Raw genomic sequence first — 19,892 nt, forward strand, 5'->3', positions numbered from 1 at the left:
TGTATTTTTAAAAAATATATAAAAAAAGAGAGTGACCCGGAAGTGGACGCGGTAACTTCCTGTTAAAATACGAACTATGCAGCGCCGCGGTTGTCATTCACTGTAACGTGGTACGAATTGTCTTTAATTCTTTCGCATTGCCTCTTTGCTTTGGCTCTTTTCCGTTCGAAATGAAATGTTGGTTCTTGTTAAAATGCTCGGGAGAAGACTGAACTGAAACTGTGAACATTAGCGAGCTAACTTTAGCTCAGTGTTTAGCTAGCAGCAGGCTAACATAACAGACCTAAAAGAAGCACTGTGCTCCGAGCTGAGGAGGGGGAATTTCTTGTTTACGTTTTTGTTAATATATTTTGCCGTAAATCCTTTGTTTTTCTCCGTCCTTCCAGCCTATTAGCAAGACAGAGTCATGTTTACCCCACCAAAGGAGGGGATGCCCAGCATGATCGACAGAGCGTTGAGGATGAGGAGAGAGGAGCAGGCTCGACAGGTGGTCCTGGCCTGGGCAGTACTCAACGTGTCTCTGGCCGGAATGATTTATACTGAAATGTTAGTGCTAACAGCAGCATGCATGTATCTCCCCCCACTTCCCTGCATGCATTGTGCTTCAATCTGTTCCTCCTCTACTTCTCTGTCAGGTCAGGGAAATTGCTGAGCAGATACTACAACATCACATACTGGCCTATCTGGTACATTGGTGAGTTCCTTATAAATTTTAGTTGGAGCTTTGTGTAAGAATGTAGTTTTTCACACCAAACTGTAATGTTGTTTTTCTTCTCTCTCTCCCAGAACTGGCACTAGCCTCTCTTTTCAGCCTCAATGCTCTTTTTGACTTCTGGAAGTATTTTAAATACACCATGGCTCCTTCCACCATTGCTGTGTCCCCTGAGCAACATCGGCTTCTGGGTCTAACAAACACCAGTAAGGCTCTCACTTCTGAAGACACAAGGCTGTGTTTCCCACAAGATTTCACTTTATTCTAATGACATTAATTTGTTTTTGTTGTTCAGGTATTCAGGCCTCTCCACCCAACAAGCCAGAGAAAAAGGAGACCCCAGCTCCCACCCAGTCATCTCCATTGCAGGGCCAGAGCGTCTTGAGCTTCAGCCCATCTCGGCCAGCAGCAGCCAGCCCCAAATTCTCCCCGAGCTGTGTACCTGGGTACAGTCCTCCTTTAAGCAACCCAGCCACCCCGAGTAGTGCAGGCAGCCCCTTTTCCCCCACAGTGGCTTTTGGAAAGGTTTGTTTTTTAATCTTATGAGTTTACTAATACAAATAAATTGTTCATGGCCATATTCAATATTTTATCCAATATATTCTCTGTCTCAGGTATTGAACTACAGCCCCTCCTCCGGCTCCTCTCCCTATCAGAACACGATGGGGTCAGCAGAAGGCTCCAGCCTCAGGGCTCGGTACCGCACCTCCCCCTCAGTGTTCAATTCACCAGGAAGCAAAGAGGATTACATGGAAGATCTGAAAAGTCTGGAGCGGTTTTTACGTTCGGAGGAGGAGAAGAACCACCGCAGCCAGCTAGGTCGGTACCAGTAGGAATTCTTCCATTATTACAATGAGATCAAGGAAGCTGACTTGCTTCATGTGAAGTAACTCTTCCATCTCTCTTCATCTTGTAATTCTGCAGGGAGTCCAGAGTCGGTGTCTCCAAACCACAGTCCAACGTTTTGGAACTACAACCGCTCAGTGGGAGACTACGCCCAGACCTTGCGGAAGTTCTTGTACCAGCCTGCATGCCGCTCTCAGGCACCGTCTGCCCACAAGGATGAAACAGACCTGGGCTCCAAACAGGCTGCTGAGGAGGTCTGTGGATGGTTTGTTGTGTTCTGGGTGATTACTTCAACCCGCTGTAGAAGTACACTCAACACCTGAACGTCTGACAATATGGTTTTAGTAGCTGTTTTTCTTTCGATCTACTGATTTGTAGGTATGGGCCAGAATCACCACCAGCCGTGCTGCAGTGGATTGCATCGACAGCTGGACAGCCAAACTCAGGAATGTAAGAAATCATGTTACTGGAGCAGCTTATATTTGCACATCTGACTTAAAAACAGAATGAGCTTGCACACTCAGAACTTCCTTTAAGTGTGCAAGGCCAAACATGAATGAGATAAAACTGTGTGTTTTGTCAACTGATTTTCCCTGTGGTTTTAACCAAATGTGTTCATCTCAATTTGTGTTTGCAGTGGATCAGTGACACCATCTTGGTCCCCTTGGTGAAGGAGATAGACTCTGTCAACAGCCAGCTGAGGAGGATGGGCTGTCCAGAGCTTCAGATAGGAGGTACGTCAGAGAAAGTTCTGTAAATAATCCATGAAAGGAAGCGTTGTATTCAAACATATCAGGCATTCAGTTAAGCTGCTTATTCTTTATAGAAACTGGCCGTTGTAATAGTGTGGTTTCACTTTGATCATAGAAATTCTACTTAGCCGTAGTGTTGCTTGCTGTTGTTTTCCAGAGGCCAGCATCAGCAGCCTGAAGCAGGCAGCAGTAATGAAAGCCTCCTCTATCCCCACCATGAACTCTATCGTCCAATACCTGGACATCACACCAAACCAGGAGTACCTCGTGGACCGGATAAAGGGTGAGTTTTGCAGGCATTGATTGGGACTAAGTGGAGTGAACAGTTCTCAAAACGTGTTCTGTGTTGATTAGAGCTGGCTCACAGTGGCTGTATGAGCTCCTTTCGCTGGAACGGCGGAGGCGACGTGAAGAACAGGAAGTGGGATACAGACCTGCCGACCGACTGTGCCGTGAGTGACAGACTGTGGCTTCTGGCAGAGCTTCGACCCAATCGCATCCGACCTTCACCTTAAACCTGGGAACTGTCTGTCGACCCTTTAGATCCTCATGCACGTGTTTTGCACATACTTGGACTCCAGGCTTCCCCCACACCCAAAGTACCCAGACGGGAAAACCTTTACTTCGCAGCACTTCAGGCACACTCCGGACAAACCTGGTCAGTGCACATGCATCCACCATTGTTTGTTTTGATTTTTTCAGAAGGATCTTAGCAAAAAAATCAGACTTGAGCATAACAATCTGTATTGTGAATGTAGTTTCTTTGTTTCTTTCACGCTGTCAGATGTGACCAAGGAGAACCTCTTCTGCATCCACCAAAGCAGCACCACTCCCCCTCACTACCAGCTTATATACCAGGGACACATCTATAGCCTTCCCAAGGTAACTCCAAAACCTCCCAACGATCTGGATTGTGAATGATTGTCTTCTCAACGTGCAGCGTCTGTGTTTCACACGTTTCATAATTAGTTTGAACTGTTAATGAATAATTGGTTTTATATACATGTTATTATTGATCAGGACCTTAGAACTGAGAACTTTCTATCAACTGATGTTCCTCATAACTGTTTTTGTGTTCAGTCAGAGCTGAGGCCACCTTGCTTGGTTTTGGCACTTTCTTTGCAGTGACAGTGATTTTAAATCTCCATTACAGGGCAGGAACAATTTGTTCCACACGGTCCTCATGTTCCTCTACGTCATTAAGACCAAAGAGTCAGGGATGCTGGGGTGAGTGTCTCGGCAGTTGAAAACCGATAAAAACTCGACGAACTCAAATGAATCTTCAGCACATGTAGCCATTTGAGAGTATCATGATATATTGACTCATTCTCAACAAAAAAAAAGGTCATGCACTGAGGAGCTGATTGGATATTGATTCAAAGAGTATTGACCTTGCTTCTTCTGCTGTGCACCACTAAAATTGCTGTATGTATTTTCTGCAGGAGGGTGAATCTGGGCCTCTCTGGTGTGAACATCCTTTGGATATTTGAAGACTGATGCTTCCTCTTTAAAACGCCTGAGAGTGAATGTTTTTTTTCCCCCTTTTTAACAGTGTTGTGAAAGTGTACTGATTGGTTTAACACGCGAACCTTAGGACTGCTCTTTCAGGGGCATATTGTGAGGGAAAGCTCTTCATTTTCAATTTTACAACAGTTGCACAGTTTTGAACATACTCTCGTTTTTGATGCACAAATTGTCAACATCATGTATTTTCACCTGCATTTTACAGGCACGCTTCTTTATGAGGCGCCTTATTATACGATTAAAGCAGACTGTGTTTGTTTGAGAATTTTTTAGTTTGTAAATGATATACCTCGGCTTTATCTGACAGAAAGCAAAGGGCTCAGAGCCATCAGCTTGAATGTAAATACAGCATGTGTTGACTCACTTGTATCAGCAGCTGTTTTACAAACGATTGCCTGCAATAAGGATATACCTGGCATGTGCACGAATTACGCGAATACAACACAGATTGCAGGAATACTGAATAAGGTATTGAAGCATTCTTTGTACCACAAACCACAATGCCATGCATAGCGTTGTTCAGTAGCAAATGATGGCGAACAAGGAAAGGGCCTTTCTATCACAGATGCCTGTCTTTGTTTTTTGTGAGTGAACAATTTCATGTCAGTTGTGTATACTTATTTGTGCCATCCGTTGCTGTTTGGATATTTTTACGTTCATTTTTTTCTCCTTGTTTTTAAATAGTTCAATTTGAGAAATGTCTCAAGAGAATTAAAAAATTAAATTCAGATTTTACAAAGAAATGACTGAAGTTGGTTCATTCTTCCCCACCTTTGAATGTTGTAGAAAGTCCACTCGGTGGCAGTATTGTTCACTTGAAGCGATTTGACCTTACTCCTGTACCCATTTTCTCCTGCTCCAGCATGTGTGTTTTAACGTGATCCTGGCAGGGTCTTCAATTTGCTGAATTCAAGCTGGAGACCATTAGTGTTTAATGATTGACAATATTTCCGGAAAAACATGTCGACATTTAATAAAAACAAGTGACGATGTCTTTCATAATTTGTGGGTATTAGTGAGTTTAAGACATAATATAGTGTGATATTTAACCCGATGTAAACCATACAGTTCAGAACATGACAGCATTTGGTGTGATGGAGATGCGTGTCCTTCTTAAACGTAGCTGTGTTCAGAACAAAGCGTTATCTGGCAAATATCACGTTTGTTTTGTAGTTTAGTGTCGTCCTCCTTAGTAATAAACGCCATCTCCCACAATGAACCAGGCAATGCGGCTTTTCCAGCTGGGAAATGTAGTCATAATGTCTGATGGAACAGCATTTTAAATACTAGAGGTGTAAAATGTTTGCTAAAATATTTTATTTTTCGCAGTGAATTTATTGTAAATCATTATTACCGGTATTTATGAATAGTGTCTTATTAAATTTAATATTTATTTTGATTTGACTCCTAACTATAACTACAATAACCATGATGCTTTGCGCCGGCGTCGCTCCGCCGCTAACATCCGCTTGACTCGCTATCGGTGCTGGAAAAAGGACTTTGAGAAACTGCAGCGATGTCAGTCCAGGTTGTGGCAGCGAAAATGGCAGAGGTCGAACTCAAAGACGTCCCCACCGGCAAAGAGTTGTCGGCCGAATCCCCGGTGACACCGACCTCGGAGGGCAAGAACATCCCCAGAAACGACCCGCACGAGGCAGGTTCCTCCGCTGCTACGTCCCCCGCCGCGGAGCCATCCGCGAAAGCCGGGGAAGGCTTGCTCACCCCGATCCCCGCAAAGATGCCCCAGGCGTCAGCTATGAAGCGCACGGACCCGCAGCAGAACGGCGGAGAGGCTTTCGTGAACCGAGACGGCACCGTGGCCGAGGCTCCGCGGATGAAGAAGGTGAGGGAGTGCGTGTTTTCTCCTCGGTGTACCGCGGGCGGTGTGTTATTATGGGACCACCGCGGAGGACCTCGCCGCAGTGAAACCTGGCATTGTGTGGCGATGCTAACAAGCTAGCTGGTCCCCAGAGCTGATTCAACGGTGTCACTTCACGCTTTTAATGATGGGCTTCGGCTCTAATGACACTTTGGAGGCTGTAATGAGAGCCTCGGACACGTAAAAGCACGCCGTTTTGGCTGACATTTAGCTGAAATCTGTAGGACATGATGGTGTGATGAGGGGGCAAGAGGATCCAACTATTCTCAAGTTTTCCGCTGAGAGCAGTTGTTCTGCAGATACGTGACTTTTCTGTTTGCCGTTGAAAACATGATTGACTCTGTTTTTGTGGTTTTTGGATGGTTCTCACCGTAATGCGCAACAGCACCGTGTGCGTCATATGGCACCACAAACGCAGTCACCCTTCAATCAGAGATAAGGCTGGACTCTCTATTAGGGGTTTCTGTGCTTTGTCAACAACCTAAACAATAAAATGTAGCTACCTCGTGTTTGGACACGTGGTGCCCGGCGACAGCACGCTGATCCGACCTGATCATGCAGGTACTGTCCCTAATTCTCCAGTTCAAGTGGGTTTTGACCCATGCTTGACCCCCAGGTCAGTGCAGTGAAAACACAGTGCACAGTTCACTGATTAAAATACACGCCTTGGTAAATATAGTCAAGATTTAAGCAGTCCGATTCAACATGTGTGACCCAACTTAGACATAACAGTAATCCCTGACCCAGGGTCATTCATGTCACCTAGTTTTTTTTACAATCCTGATTTAGCCCTGGGAACACCTCAGGTTTATACTTTGGCAAAGGGAATCCCAACCCTTCTGGATTAATGTTGAGGCTGAAGTGGCCTAGGTTATCCAGAATCCACCAACTGCTCACTTCTGTTTTCTTCCATGGAAAAATCTGGTCTTTTTCAACTTTACAAAGATCTCTGTTGGAACAGTAACAATAGCTGGTATTTAGAAATTGCCTGTAAAGCACCTAATCAGTGTTGATAATTCTAGAATTAGACTTGAAGTACTGTTATTTTACTTGATGCTTTTGTGAGCATACCTTACTTAAATGATGGTTTTGAGCAATGTGTTGATCAGTTTGCGCACAAAACTACTAGGTCAGATTTGATTTCACCCCCAAAATTGTCTTGGAAACACTAAAAGTTAGGCAGTTGTTCCGGAACGCCTAAGGGTGGGGTGAAATCTTAACACTGAATAAATAGGATGGGATCCACTTGTTACCCACAGCTTCAGGAGGCACTTTTGGCGAGACCTGGATTTCACCGTGAGAGCATTGGCTTTGCGCTAATGGCAGTGTAGAGCAGGTGGCCTGGTGTACCTCAGACTGTCAAATCAAACAAGCATATGGAAGTCGAGCAGCAGTCAGGAGCACTGGACCGACAGGGTGAATCACGTGAGGGAGACGGCCCAAAGCCAGATCTACCGGACAGCAACAGCCACATCTGGATTATTGAGGAGATCCATTTCACATACTTGACAATGGTACCAAGAGCTTTCACACTTGCCTAAACACTGTAGGTTTGTTTAATCTTGTATTGATATCTCCGAAAGTTAGAACTTAGTATCTTGAAAAAAAGTTTACTTTAGATTGTAACTAGGAAAATATAATTGTAATGTAATTTCTAGAATGCCTTTTTTTTTCTCTTTGGCTTGTGTTTGCTCCTTTAAAAAAAGTGTGTAGTTTTAGTAGTGCTTTCATTCATATATTTTAATTCTAGAGAGATTACATTCCACGGAGATCATTTTAACTCAACAGAGGACATCTCTGAATTGTCAGGGTGTGTTATTTTCATGTGAAGTAGTAATCTTTAATGGATATCAGTCAGGGTTAATACGATGATGCCGAAATCTGTCCACCATGGTAATTTAAATTTATCATTGTAGCTGCATTGTCTTATCGACTACTTTAATATATTCGTAATTTCCCTGGAACACAGGGTCGCTTGCAATCTATTTATAGGATGGGTTGCATAGTGGATTTTATGTCTCCCTGCATTACAGATATGTACAGCTGCAGTCTGCGCTTTAAGCATCTGCTGACTTGTGCTTGTCCAGTGCAGTAAAGGCTAAGTGAGGCATTCGAGCTGATGGTGCAGGCCGGCCGTGTTGACTGACTGAGCGACTGGATGACTGGCTTGCTTTTAATCCTCGCCTTTATCATGTCGCCACATGACGGGATTAAAAGGCGAGCTCTCTGTTGTAGGTGAGGCCAGATGTAAGCTTTTTATGGGAGCGATGAGTTTGATTGTAACTGGCTTGAATACTCAGCCAGCATGAGAAGGAAAATCACTGAAGAGCAAACTCAAGTGCTCTCATGGTAGCTATCTGTCTTTTTTTTGTTTGTTTGTTTTGGCTTGCTTCTCTCTAGTTTCCAGCATGGTCAGTGAGGTTCCCCTGCTTGATTGCATATGTTGATGTCTTATTATAGATGGATGATTCACCTGTGTGGTACAAACACGATCAGGGCTCTCCCTAAGCCTATTCTCCAGCTGGCATTTGGCAATGATTGCTCTGCCTGACAGATTAATGGAAATCATGCACAAGGTTGAATTTGAATGACTCCACACACAGAACAGCGAGTGAGCCAGCCCATCCCTTTCTGGTGTAACGTTATGTCACCCGGTAAGCTGGAGTTCCTGGTACAGCTTCCTAGATAACAGGCTTACAAAGACCTATGGCTGCTTTGCTGGGTAAAAGAACACTCTGCAAATGAAAAGAAGCGAGATAAGTGTATCTGTGATGTTTACATTGACTCATTTAGATTGTTTTAGTGGGTCCAGTCTCCATGGTCAAACATTTCTCTTTTGCACCTTTTGACCTTGTTAAAGTCAACAAGAGTGACTGAGTTTCCCCGCCTGTTGAAAGGCCTTTCTGATGAACTACTGTATATTAATGTCATTTAGGTTAACACTATTCTTCCTATTTCTATGAATATTTCATCTTTAACCTCCTTGAAACTTTTCAACTGCATCCTGCGTAGTCGACAAAGTTACAGCTCTGTGGTTTATCAGCATGGTGATCTTCTCACTAAGTCATCCAGCGTCTCCATATCCTCATGACTGTCCTCTGACCACCAAGCAGAATGTGTCATCGGTATTTCACGTCCTTTCATTTATGATTCACGTCTGTGATGGAGCTGGTCTGCAGATGAGAGCGCAGGCACGGCCTCGCGGTAATCACATGGACTTCTGCAGGGATTCTGTCGTCTCTCATTGCAGTCAAAACGCTGCTGTAATCCCACTTCTCTCTTCAACAGATGGATTTATCGAATAACTTTGTTTTTAGTGTTACCAACAGTTTGAGTAAATGATGTTTTTTGTGCATGAAAATAAAAATCAACAGTTTTAAAAACTGATTATTGTTGCTTTGTATTTGTCACAGTAGTGGAATTGTTGGTAATTAGCCAGTTCATTTTGTGATGTTAGTGTTTTCTGCTCAAAAATGTTCCCTTTTTTAGTTACATCGTGCAGTTGAAAGAAAAGTGGACCACATTTGAAATTAAATGTGAACACACAGTTGTCCTTTATCCTTCACAGCTGTGATTTTAACATAAACGTCACACCTTGTGCAACCGACTGGTAGATGATAGATGGGCTGTTTTTCGCTCCAAATATTTGTGGTCTGATCTCCCATCTCGCCGTGTCCGTGTACCGCAGTGTCCTTTGCACATCATTGCTCATACCTTGCATGACAGCAGTTCTAGTTTTGTGAGTGGCTGGAGAAGTGTGACTGCTTGAAGCTGTAAAATGTGCGATCAGAGTATATTTCAATGACATTTTACCACATTAATCATGGGTTGTGTCTTTTAAGACGTACTAAAACATTCACACATCCGTTGGCGGTGTGTGTGTGTGTGTGTGTATATATGGGGAAAGAATGTGGCACAGTGGTGTGGAGTTTGAAGAGCGCTTTGAAAAAGAGAGGACTGGTTACAAATCCAACCTCCTTGTTAAGTCTTCTCCTTTTTCCATGCATGTTGGCCTCAAAAGAAGAATGAGCTGATTTGCTTGTGGATGGCAGATTGTCATAATCCCAACCCTCAACATGTGGAAATGACTCGGGGTGATGTGGAGTTCAACATTTCCACATCACAGCAGCATCTCTGAAGGATCTCCTCCCAGTGAGAAGTGACTGTTGTGGATTCTGAGTTAAGTTGAAGTTAGCAGTCCTTTGTCAGAGGCCACTGGAGAGGCAGGCTGTGGCTCAGCCAGGATCATTTTACACAAATAGCTGGACACAGGAACTGAAAACTTGATTTAAGGGAAAAATTCTGAGCTATGATCAGAGAGGTGCCTGAAAGACTGAACTAAACCGAGGCCTGGAGGCGAGCCTGAGCATAATGCTCTTGCTAATGATACTGTAGGCTTTGTTGAACATGTAATGAAAATGTGAGGAATGGGCTGGTCGTAATGGATTTTTACATGTTTGCTTTAGGACATATCTTGTAAATGATTAACCTATTAGAGAGGAGTAGACCTTTTAAGACTGTTTTGTAAGTATAAAGAAAATATTGTATGGACGTGGCATGCCAGGGCTGTTTACCTTCAAAACCAAGAAAGCCCAGGAAGCTGAACAAGAGCTACATCCGATAATAAATGCGTTTTAGAACTAAATGGGACTGTTGTGCAATTTGGCATGTTCTAGCTGCCTCTGCCACTCACAGAAGAGGGTGTATATTTGGCTAGGCTTGCCCTCAGTGCACTTAGCCAAGGTTTATCGCTCTTGTTAATGACCTACAAGTGAAACCCTGGTTTATCTGATCTTTCTCTGGTGTTCCTCAAATTACCATGCCACGACACTTTTATTTTTACTTCATCTTCCTGCGGCTTTCTGCTGTCTTTGATTGCTTGATGGCAATTTACTCAACTTGAACTTCCCAAATGTTGCATCAGCAGTTAACCTAAAATGAAGCCACATCCCATCTGTCTGAATTACAAACCGCACACACCCCAGGACTTTGCTTCCGCCATTGTTTTTATTGTTTTGTTTTCGAGCCCTCACCGGGATTTCTCACAGTCTCATTGTGTTCCCGCGCGGCGAGGGCTCTGTCTGCCTTCCTCGCAGCGTAAATCTGCACACCACACAGCAAAGACGTGCGAGATCACACCTCCCTAACCATCTTTATCCCTGCCACTCAGGGAATGGACTGTGAGTACTTTACACCAGTTACAGTTTCTCGCACCCCGATAGTGATGTCTTCGTCGCCGTCCAGAAGGGCCGAGCAGGCGCCTGCTCTGCAATAGGGGATGCATCCGTAATGAGAATATGTCTTCACTCTCAAAATTTGTCGACCACAGTGAGCTGTAGCCTGATCCGTACTTCACCTAAAATTCAGTTCTCCCATCAGTAAAAGAAGTTCGTTTTCCTGTGAAAATGGATAAACTGACTTGCACTGCTTGCTTGATGCCTATAATGTGGATCCCAGAACACACCCAAGTGTTACTACCAATAACTGGCTGGGCCGTAAATTCAGGTCAACTAACATCAATAAATTCCATAATCATAACATGTTTGAATGTCAAAGCAGTTTTAAATGTCAGAGAGATGTGTCTGCTGTCGAGGAGCTCTTCAAAGGGTTGTGGCAGAGTATCCGTGACCTTTCAGAAAAGTTAACTGGAGGATATAATGATGTTGTGCATTTGGAGTTACTGATTGAAGCATTGAAAAACCTGTCAAACGGACCCGTCCTCTCCTCCGCATCAGTTGTGTCAGCTTTGAAGTGCGTGCCTGCTGTGTTTGCAGCATGGTTTCCAAATGAAGCCGACCCCCCACCCCCCACCCCCCTATGACCGGAGGACCTCTGTTGTTTTCACAGACTCCCTCCATGCAAAGAGGATAGGTTGTACTTGGTTTCTATTATTTTGATGGAGAGAGGCAGTGGTGGCCTACAGGTTAGAGACGCAGCCTTGTAACCGCAACTTTTTCCATTTCAAGTTCAGCAGAGAAGGCCTTTAACCCCAAACGACTCAAGCTGTGGCACAGAACTTGTCCACAACCAAACACGTGGATTCCCTGAATCCAGTGTGGTGACGCTGCAAGCAAACTGTCGTAATGCATTCTCACATTTATTATAGTAACAGGTTAGGACACTTTTTCATGGTATAAGCCTAAGGTGTGTGTGTGTGTGTGTGTGTGCGCAGTATTGGTGCCTGTGTTTCCCTGTTCATCAGTGTACCACCCACATTTCTGCATCCTTGACTAGTCACTTGAAACTCATTTCCTGCTTCGTCAGCGCGGCATGAGCATCTGATTGAGCTCCACATCTTCGCATCAGAACACTTCCTTCAAGCCTCATATCTCTGGAACAGAGTGAAGTAGGTAAATAGAAACCAAGGTCAGCGTGTGATGTTAACGCCTTCGTGCCGTTGTAGTTATCCATGAACAAGTGAGGCCCGTCCGACGCGGGTACGTATAGAGTTTACTCGAGGATCAGCCAGCAGCAGCGGACATTAACACTCGACTCGCTATGCGGCATGACGAGGAATGCGGCAACATACTCAAACTGTGCATGCGAACAAAGAGCTAACATTGTGTTCAAAAAGTGCTGCCTCACAAAAGGCCCCTCACAAAGCCTGAAATGAACCCCACACACCCATCCGTCTGCACCACTTCCTTTTAGCCAGGCCAGATCGCCACTCAGGCGGATAGAACACTGACACATGGAGATTTGGACAGTTTTATTTAAAAAAAGAAAATAACTAAATGCACGAAGGAGACCATCGTCCATATTGCATATTGTTAATGTAGGTGTTCAAGTAATATTGTACCTTGTCCTTGAATATTGGATTTATTTATTTTTTTAGTCACTATCACTGTCTATGTCAAGAGGACTTAAAGACCTTGTGAAACTGTGATAATCTTAACATGCACATCTGGAGTCATCAGGCTATTCAAGTGTTACGTGATTATTGAATTGTGACATAACAGCAGTTATCTGATTATGAAAAATCTGATTATCTCTCCTTGATTTCTCTCCCAAGACTATAATTTTTTCATGCATGTACACCGGTTTTCCTTTGTTTTTATTCCCTCACATTTGTTGGTGTGATTTAGAAAATGGAAGAAACATGAGCAGAAGACAACAAACATAATGTGCAGGTTAACTACAAAACTGTTTGTGTACTCTTGAAAGGGTATAACACCATGCTGTTGAGATTGTTGCGTTTCTGAGAAGCATATGCAAATTTGTCAGATCCAATTATCTGATTGCTCCCAGTTATCTGATTTTTATGGCCGTGGAAATGGGCCCAGTATGGAAGTGCTATTAGCTCTTTGGATAGTCAGGTATTTGTACCTGTAATGCATCAAGACGATGGCATGTGTGCCAGATTGTTTTATTTTTTCAGTTCAAAACCACTAATGTTGCCGAAAACATTAACCTGCGTATACCCTTTTCCGTTGGATACAGAATTAGGGAACGAGTGCAAAATGAGTCATTTGAAATGTGACAGTTTTACAGGAAACTCAAAAATACTAAAATAGCATTTTCAGGAATATATTTGGCACATATGAAGGGAGATGCGGCCAACAAAGCAACAGACGGATAAAATCTAAAGAAATGTATTTTTTCTTTTCATGTGATCTGTTGAAAATTAACGACAAATCCAGCTTAATAAGTGATGAAGATTTGCTTCGCATTCCTAATTAAACATATATCATTGACCCTGTAATGGGTTTATTCAAAAATAGAGCAGCACCGCCCCCGTCTGTGAGCCTTTGATGTAATTATACCTTCCCCGTAGGGAGTAACTGCTATTTTCAGCAAATCAAAAAGAGAGAAGAATGCAAACATGCAATCGAAGGGATTGAACCACTTGATTTGTGAGGTTTTTTTCCACGCTGGTAGATGTTGTGGTTTTCTGTTTTGCTCTAAAGCTCCAGGCTTCATTGTTTCATTTGGCTTAATGACAGACATTAACAAATCATTTGCATCTCATCCAAGTGAGAGGATTTATTGATTTCCACGGTGATGCAGTGACCATTGAAAAGCATGCAGTGACTGAGGGGGATGGATTTGGACGCCACATTCACGACACATCTGGGTGCTTCATTTACGGAAAAGCCTTGATGTTTCTGATCCATCGTCGGACTCTTCGCTGTCAGATTTGCGAGCCGTGTGAGGACAGATGTAATGGATATTAGAACACAGATCAATAGCGGTGCAGAGCGTATTACTGTCCGGTCGAATGGGGGTCATCTGACGACTCGCATTGGGTGGAATCGTTAAGCCTTGGGGCTCCAAACAGCACCCTAGTTTACTGTGAGGGGTCGCAACACCCTGTTAGTCTGTTATACAACTAACCTGATTTTGTGTGAGTGGACGCCATAAACAAGGAGATAAACAATAGCTAGAGATGCTCATAATTACCACCTAGGGAACTATCAAGATATTATTTTTATGCATATCAGTTTTAGGCAGTTTCTTCTTGCCCATTGTGCTGATGGCGTTATGGAGGAAGCTCATAAATCCACCAGGAAGCTACAAAACATCCTGGTCTCTCCAGACAAACCTCGAGTCCTTTGTATGTTTTGTCTGGTGAACTGAGTATTTTTTGGAATAAACCTCAGCACGTTCTGTGACGCATAAAACGTGGATGAAACCAAGGATACGAAGCGCAAAAACATACTTGCGAACAGATGATTATGCAAAATGTGTGGCTGTTATGTAGACATTAAAAATCAGTGGCATTTTTCACATTCTGAGATTGTCCAGCTTGTGTAAAAATTCCATGTCACAGGCTAAAGCAGAGGCTTTTTAATCAGAAAAACTGTGCAAGAGCTGAATCTAGCAAATGAATATTGCCTAATAACGTGTTTTATTTGTCCGATAGTGCAGTAGTTCACTTACTAGCTGCTTTGGAGATTCATATCAGTATTTTTTTTCTGAAAATGGCAAGATATGGTATAAACTTGATATATTTGTTTGTTTTAAAAAGGTTTTTACCACAAATTCTGGGTCGGAGTCACTAACAAACAGCAACACAGACAGTTTTATTAACCCGCCAGCTGCACCAAATAAACATGTAAATTCTGCCGGAAAACAAAGTGTGGAAGAATGCAATCTATCAAAGTCTATCGAGGAACATTTATTATGTGGTGTATAACTTTATTGGTTTATCACTCAGCCTTACCCTCTGGTCAGGACGCTGGTGAGTGTGTTGGCAATTGGGATGAAAAAGTTCAAGTTCTTATTGTTGCCCTAGTTTGACTATCATGAAACCTGAAAGGGATCAAATAAAGCAGATTTCTTTGAGCCGTTTCTATCCAAAGATCAGTTTTATGAAAGCTCAGGTTTGCCCTTGAAGGACATCTACACGCAGTGGTCTTGGTCTTCTCCCGTCACTTAATGGTGCATGAGAAGGGAAAGGCATGTGAACCAGAAGGAAAATAACAAATAAAAAAAAGGACTGTGGAAAGTTCTGAGTGTGTTGGCTGCGGTCCTGTCTCTCCCCCCCCTCACTCGAAGAAGCAGGTAGGGTTTAATCTGTCACTAAGCCCCATCATTCATTGCCTGTTCCCCTCGTGTATCAGTGTCCCTGGCTTTTTGCTGCGGCTATCGGACCGTATCGGACGGCTGTGGGTTGTTCTGGTCAGCACTGCTGCGTATGCTCCCTGGTTTTATAAGAGCCCTTATACAATTCTGGAAAGTGATATGCATTCCTTCAGCAGCTCAGTAGTTTTAGTTTTGGACTGGGATTCTCATAAAGACACTCTAATTGGTTTTGGATTCCAAAGAAAAATTTCATTTTCACTCAACAGATTCTCCACTTGTCCAGTGATCAGTCGTGCATACTGTTAGCATGTGAACACAGCGCTTTCTTCAGCAGTGTATGTTGGGATGCTGCGTGCATGGCAGACAGGAGGGAAGAGATCAGCGGACGAGTCCCTGTGGCGCCTCTGATGACGTGGCAGCTCCGAGCGGAGCGGAGCCGAGTGTGGCAGGGAGCTTCTGGCCGTGCATATACGTGTTGTGTGAGGGCACGTGTTGAGCCGCTGGTAATTGCATGTGCGTACAGTAACTGCCAAGTGCACGCATGGTAACGGGGGCGCGGGGTGGAGGAGTTCGAGCGCTCTTTGACTCGTGACTGACTGAGTGTGTGTGTATGTGCGCCATTATTTACAGTCTGAGCACTTGTCTCTGTGTATAAATCAGCAGGAGCCACTCTTACATCACCGCCTCCCTCGAGGCAGCACGCCGCACTGCGATACGAAAGCCCCCCTCCTCACACGACCACACCACCTCACGCTAGCCGCTTCCTCCTTCCTTTTTTCCTCTTCTATTGGCCACAACAGTTAGAAATCCTCTGCTATTGGATGACAGAAAGGTAATTGAACCACCGGTGGAGCTTTTTTTCTTTTTCTTTCTTTCTTTTTTTTTTTTTTTTTTTTTTTAGGATTGCCTTTGCAGCAGCCCTTCATTTTCTCCTGTTTCACACAGATAAATGAGCAATTTGTGGTCTTTATGACAAATCGCCCACTTCATACAGATAATGCGGTCGAGTGGTGGGACATGCCGCCATATTGACACTAGTATGGAAATGCATGTCAAGGTCAGAGCAGCAGGTCACAACAGCTGGCTGACAGAGACGCCACATCTCTGAAGCATGCATTAGTAATCTCTGCATTGACATGTAGGAAGCATTCATGTGAGCGTAGTTTGTAACTCCCTCGACTTTAGCCAGGCTCTCCTGCAACCATCAGGACACCTGCTTTTTTGTCTGCGCTGCAAAGTGTCTGGTCTCTCCTGTAGCCAGAGCTCAGAGCTTTTCCACAAGCTCTTGTTACCATCCAAAGAGCTCGACCACAGCTCGGTTTTGAAGTCTTGAACCCTCAATCTGATCTCTGGTTTTCCACAGTTTGTTTTTGCTGCTGCTTCTAATTTCACTTTTGCAAAGCAGCTACTCATTAAGAAAACCGGCGCTCTGTTCCTTCCATACTTTTAATGCGTTAGACAGTAACTCTTGACATTTAAAACTGCATATTGTTCAGACTTGAAGTGATTATGGATGATGACACCACAGTTAAAGTTTAACTAACCATGACCAAAATGTGGTTTCTGTAAATAATAAATAACTACAAAGTGTTAATGTATCCAAAGTAGAAATCACAAGGACCATGCCTCACATGGCCATAACATACTAAAGCTTACTTTTTTTTTATGAAAACCAAGTCCTACATGATATTTCTGTCACATTTCTTATTTTATTGAGATTAAAAAAAAACAAACTCACGAGACAAAGTCAAAGCTAAAGTTTCTATGACTCTAAAATCATTTGCAGTGTTTACATATCTGAGGCGTCTGTAGTCAAAAGCTATTTTTATCCCACTCACTTCAAGTAAAACTTGTCTGGAGGTGCAGATTTAACCCTTCAAATGTCAAAGCACCTGGTTGTGTGTCCAGGAGCTGCTTTTAAATGAAAGCCTCAGGAAGAGAATCTAACATCAAAGTCTCAAGCTGCTAAAGCCTGCTGTGGTAACTCCAGTTAAATAGAATAAACACTCAGAGGCAGAGTCGCTGCTTACATTTCACTCTTTCATGTATGGAATACTATTGATCAGGTTACATTAAATCAACCACAGGTGAAATCTGTGGTGCAAATAAAAGTATGTTAAAGTTTTATATAGTTTTAAAGGAAGAGTGGTTTATTTTGCTGCTAGAGTTTAATAATGTCATAAAGTATTTGTCACAATTCTTAAATGTTCCACCCAGGAGGGGGATTAAATTGATGGGCAGAGTTAGAGATTGATTTCAGCACAACCGTCCAGATAATTCCCATTGTTTTGAATTCAGACTGAAATATCCGCGTTTCCTTCCCAGATCCAGGACAGCCGGGCTGAAGCACTTTCAGGATTTGGCTTTGAGGATATTTGTTTTCAGCATTAATCCATTAACAGGACATGTGCCTTTTTTTTTAATGCCGTTGCTCTCACTTATTTTTTTTTTTCTTTTTAGGCCTTCTGGCAGACTCCATCTAAACATGAAGCTATTAAAAGCTCAGTGGCACTTTGATTTAGGAATACTCATCCTTGCACTTAGACAGTCTGATCATTTCTGCCTGCATGTTCATCTTTCTGCTTAGTTTAGCCAACAGCAGCTATCATACTGCTATTAAAATTAAAAAAAATCGTGGCTAGATATTCATCCAAGCTATATAGAAAAATAAATCCGGAGTCTAGTTTGGAGGAATTATGTTGATTCTCCATGAATCCGAAAAGAAAAAGCACTAAAAAGTCCAGCGTTAAATAGCAGCTGGGTGCGAATCCGTTCGTCCGTCCATCCTGATGCAGACGCTGGTGTTTGTTGTTGTCTGGCGACAGGAGATTTTCTGGCACGCTTCCCACAGCGGAACAGTTGTTGATGCAACATTTCGAAGTGCCGCAGTAGCAAACTCATGTTTTCAGGCAAAACTCGAACGTGTCACTAGTATGTCGTGTTTGGTTTTGGCCCAGCAACTGTTAATGGCCTGAGTCATTTATGAAGAGGGTTTCTGCCTCTTTCTTTTAATCCTGCTTCCTTATGTTTAAAGGGAATGTTGAGAACATTGAAACTATCTCGTGAAAAAGTGCTCTTTTTTTTCCTAAAGAATCTTGAAGGTTTACATTGACTTTTGTGACTTTAATAATTTATAAGAGTCAATCTGAATCTGCCGTGTTTGTATTTGTGAACGCTCACTGCATTTCAAACCTCATTTTGCAAGCTGCCAAGCTAAAAAGAAACAAACATAAATCCTCGGTATTGAATTCAGAGGCCTTGTAATTCTTCCTCAGCGCGGCGTTTTTTAAAATGGGTCACGATGTGTCGTTCTTGGGTGCTTAACTCACTCTTCAGAATGTGTTGGTGCTGCATGCTATGATTACAGCCGCTCCCTCTCGTCTCAACTCCACATAACCTTGTGTTCTCATTGTTAGTAGAAATGTCCCCATCTTGCAGAAGCAGAAAATGACAGTAATGTGGATTCTTGATGTTTTCTTTTCGTCTGCCGAATGGACCATCATCGTCTCCGCTCATATGAGATTCCGATAGAAAAAGCTGCGCCCACATAATGGAAACATCACAGCTGTCAACAGTTTTTGTTATCGGAAAAATCAACAATCTGATGTAATTGCTGTGAGGTTCTCTCTCCCCGCACATGGGGTCTCACTATCACAGACACAAACAGTCTCATTTCGCTCCCCTCGGACCATGACGCTGTGGCTTCGAGGCGGAGGAGGAGCTGAACTGAACGACTTGCCTGTGATCACCTATTAAAGTCATTTCAGGTTTGGAAATGGAAGGTCTAAATTGCCAGTCTGCAGTTGCATCTCGCAGTGAGGTGGCAGATGACAACCAACACTTAAAGCATGAAAGACAGCCTACAGTGACCATAAGATTTGGGAAAATTGTCATGAAATTGTCGTAGAAGAGACATCATGACTACACTTGTGGAAGGCCTATTCGATTGTTTGAGTATAGTGTCTGTATTCCAGCTTTTCCCTACGCTGGTGATATGCTGCCTCATTGATTTTTGTTTGTGAGATGGAAACAAACACATGCACAGGGAGGACATGCAAACTCCACATAGAAAGTCTCTCGTGCCTGGAATCGAACCATGACTATTCCTGCCGTGAGTTGAAAACGTGAACTGCCAAACCACGCTTGTGTACCGCTCACGTGCACAAAGTAAACAATCTCACAGCCCTCTGGGCCCCTTGCGAAAAGTGAAACAGTCACATGACCTTGGTGAGCGGCTGAAGGTGATTCCCCGTTGTGGGGTCAGTGGAGAGGAGCCAGCAGGCTCACCGGGTGAAGTAAGGTCTTCATCCCTGTCTTTAGAGCACTACTTACTGTTTCTGATACTGCACTTATAAAGTACTGATGAAGACCATCCACGTGTAGCTCAGGTATGAAATAATCATGTTTCATGAAAGAGAAATTCGCCTGTGAGAATTTTTTTTTTTTTCAGTTACTTAAAATCAGATGGTAGATGGGTGTCACAATGATTATATATAGTGAAATAACAGTGTGATATGTGTTTAGCGAGTGTGTCAACAGCTGTCCACATGGCAGCCCAGATCACATGTTTACATGGGAGTTCAGACCCTGCAGACAAGTCCAGAGCTGCTCTGTTGCTGCAGGTGTCTGCTCCATCCTCTCAAACCCCACTGGG

The 19,892-nt window shown here is 43.3% G+C and overlaps 2 protein-coding genes across 7 annotated transcripts in view; both read left to right on the plus strand.

Moving 5' to 3' along the window:
• Positions 1–63: 63 nt before the first annotated feature.
• Positions 64–4,515, plus strand: LOC115404434 (transmembrane protein 209-like). Of its 2 annotated transcripts, none has more exons than XM_030113764.1 (15): positions 64–110; positions 387–546; positions 636–694; positions 787–918; positions 1,008–1,237; positions 1,327–1,531; positions 1,637–1,812; positions 1,937–2,008; positions 2,196–2,292; positions 2,468–2,593; positions 2,665–2,762; positions 2,854–2,968; positions 3,095–3,192; positions 3,464–3,537; positions 3,753–4,515. In XM_030113764.1, exons 2-15 carry the CDS (start codon positions 407–409, stop codon positions 3,805–3,807), a joined length of 1,677 nt encoding a protein of 558 aa, XP_029969624.1. In that variant the 5' UTR covers positions 64–110; positions 387–406; the 3' UTR covers positions 3,808–4,515. The 2 variants fall into 2 exon arrangements, with proteins under 2 accessions (XP_029969624.1, XP_029969625.1); XM_030113765.1 differs by having other exon boundaries at positions 92–107.
• Positions 4,516–5,286: 771 nt separating this feature from the next.
• The window catches only part of LOC115404086 (putative adenosylhomocysteinase 3), a 32,105-nt gene continuing 17,499 nt past the window's right edge, over positions 5,287–19,892 (plus strand). For 3 of the 5 annotated variants that reach the window (XM_030113229.1, XM_030113230.1, XM_030113232.1), the window contains exon 1: positions 5,287–5,677. In XM_030113229.1, the coding sequence (XP_029969089.1) occupies positions 5,351–5,677 (327 nt within the window). In that variant the 5' untranslated portion in view covers positions 5,287–5,350. Of the gene's footprint in view, positions 5,678–7,114; positions 7,228–19,892 lie in introns of those variants that run through there. The other 2 variants (XM_030113231.1, XM_030113233.1) reach the window with 2 other exon arrangements.

The sequence above is a fragment of the Salarias fasciatus genome, chromosome 17, assembly GCF_902148845.1.
Source record: "Salarias fasciatus chromosome 17, fSalaFa1.1, whole genome shotgun sequence".
Taxonomy (NCBI): Eukaryota; Metazoa; Chordata; class Actinopteri; order Blenniiformes; family Blenniidae; genus Salarias; species Salarias fasciatus.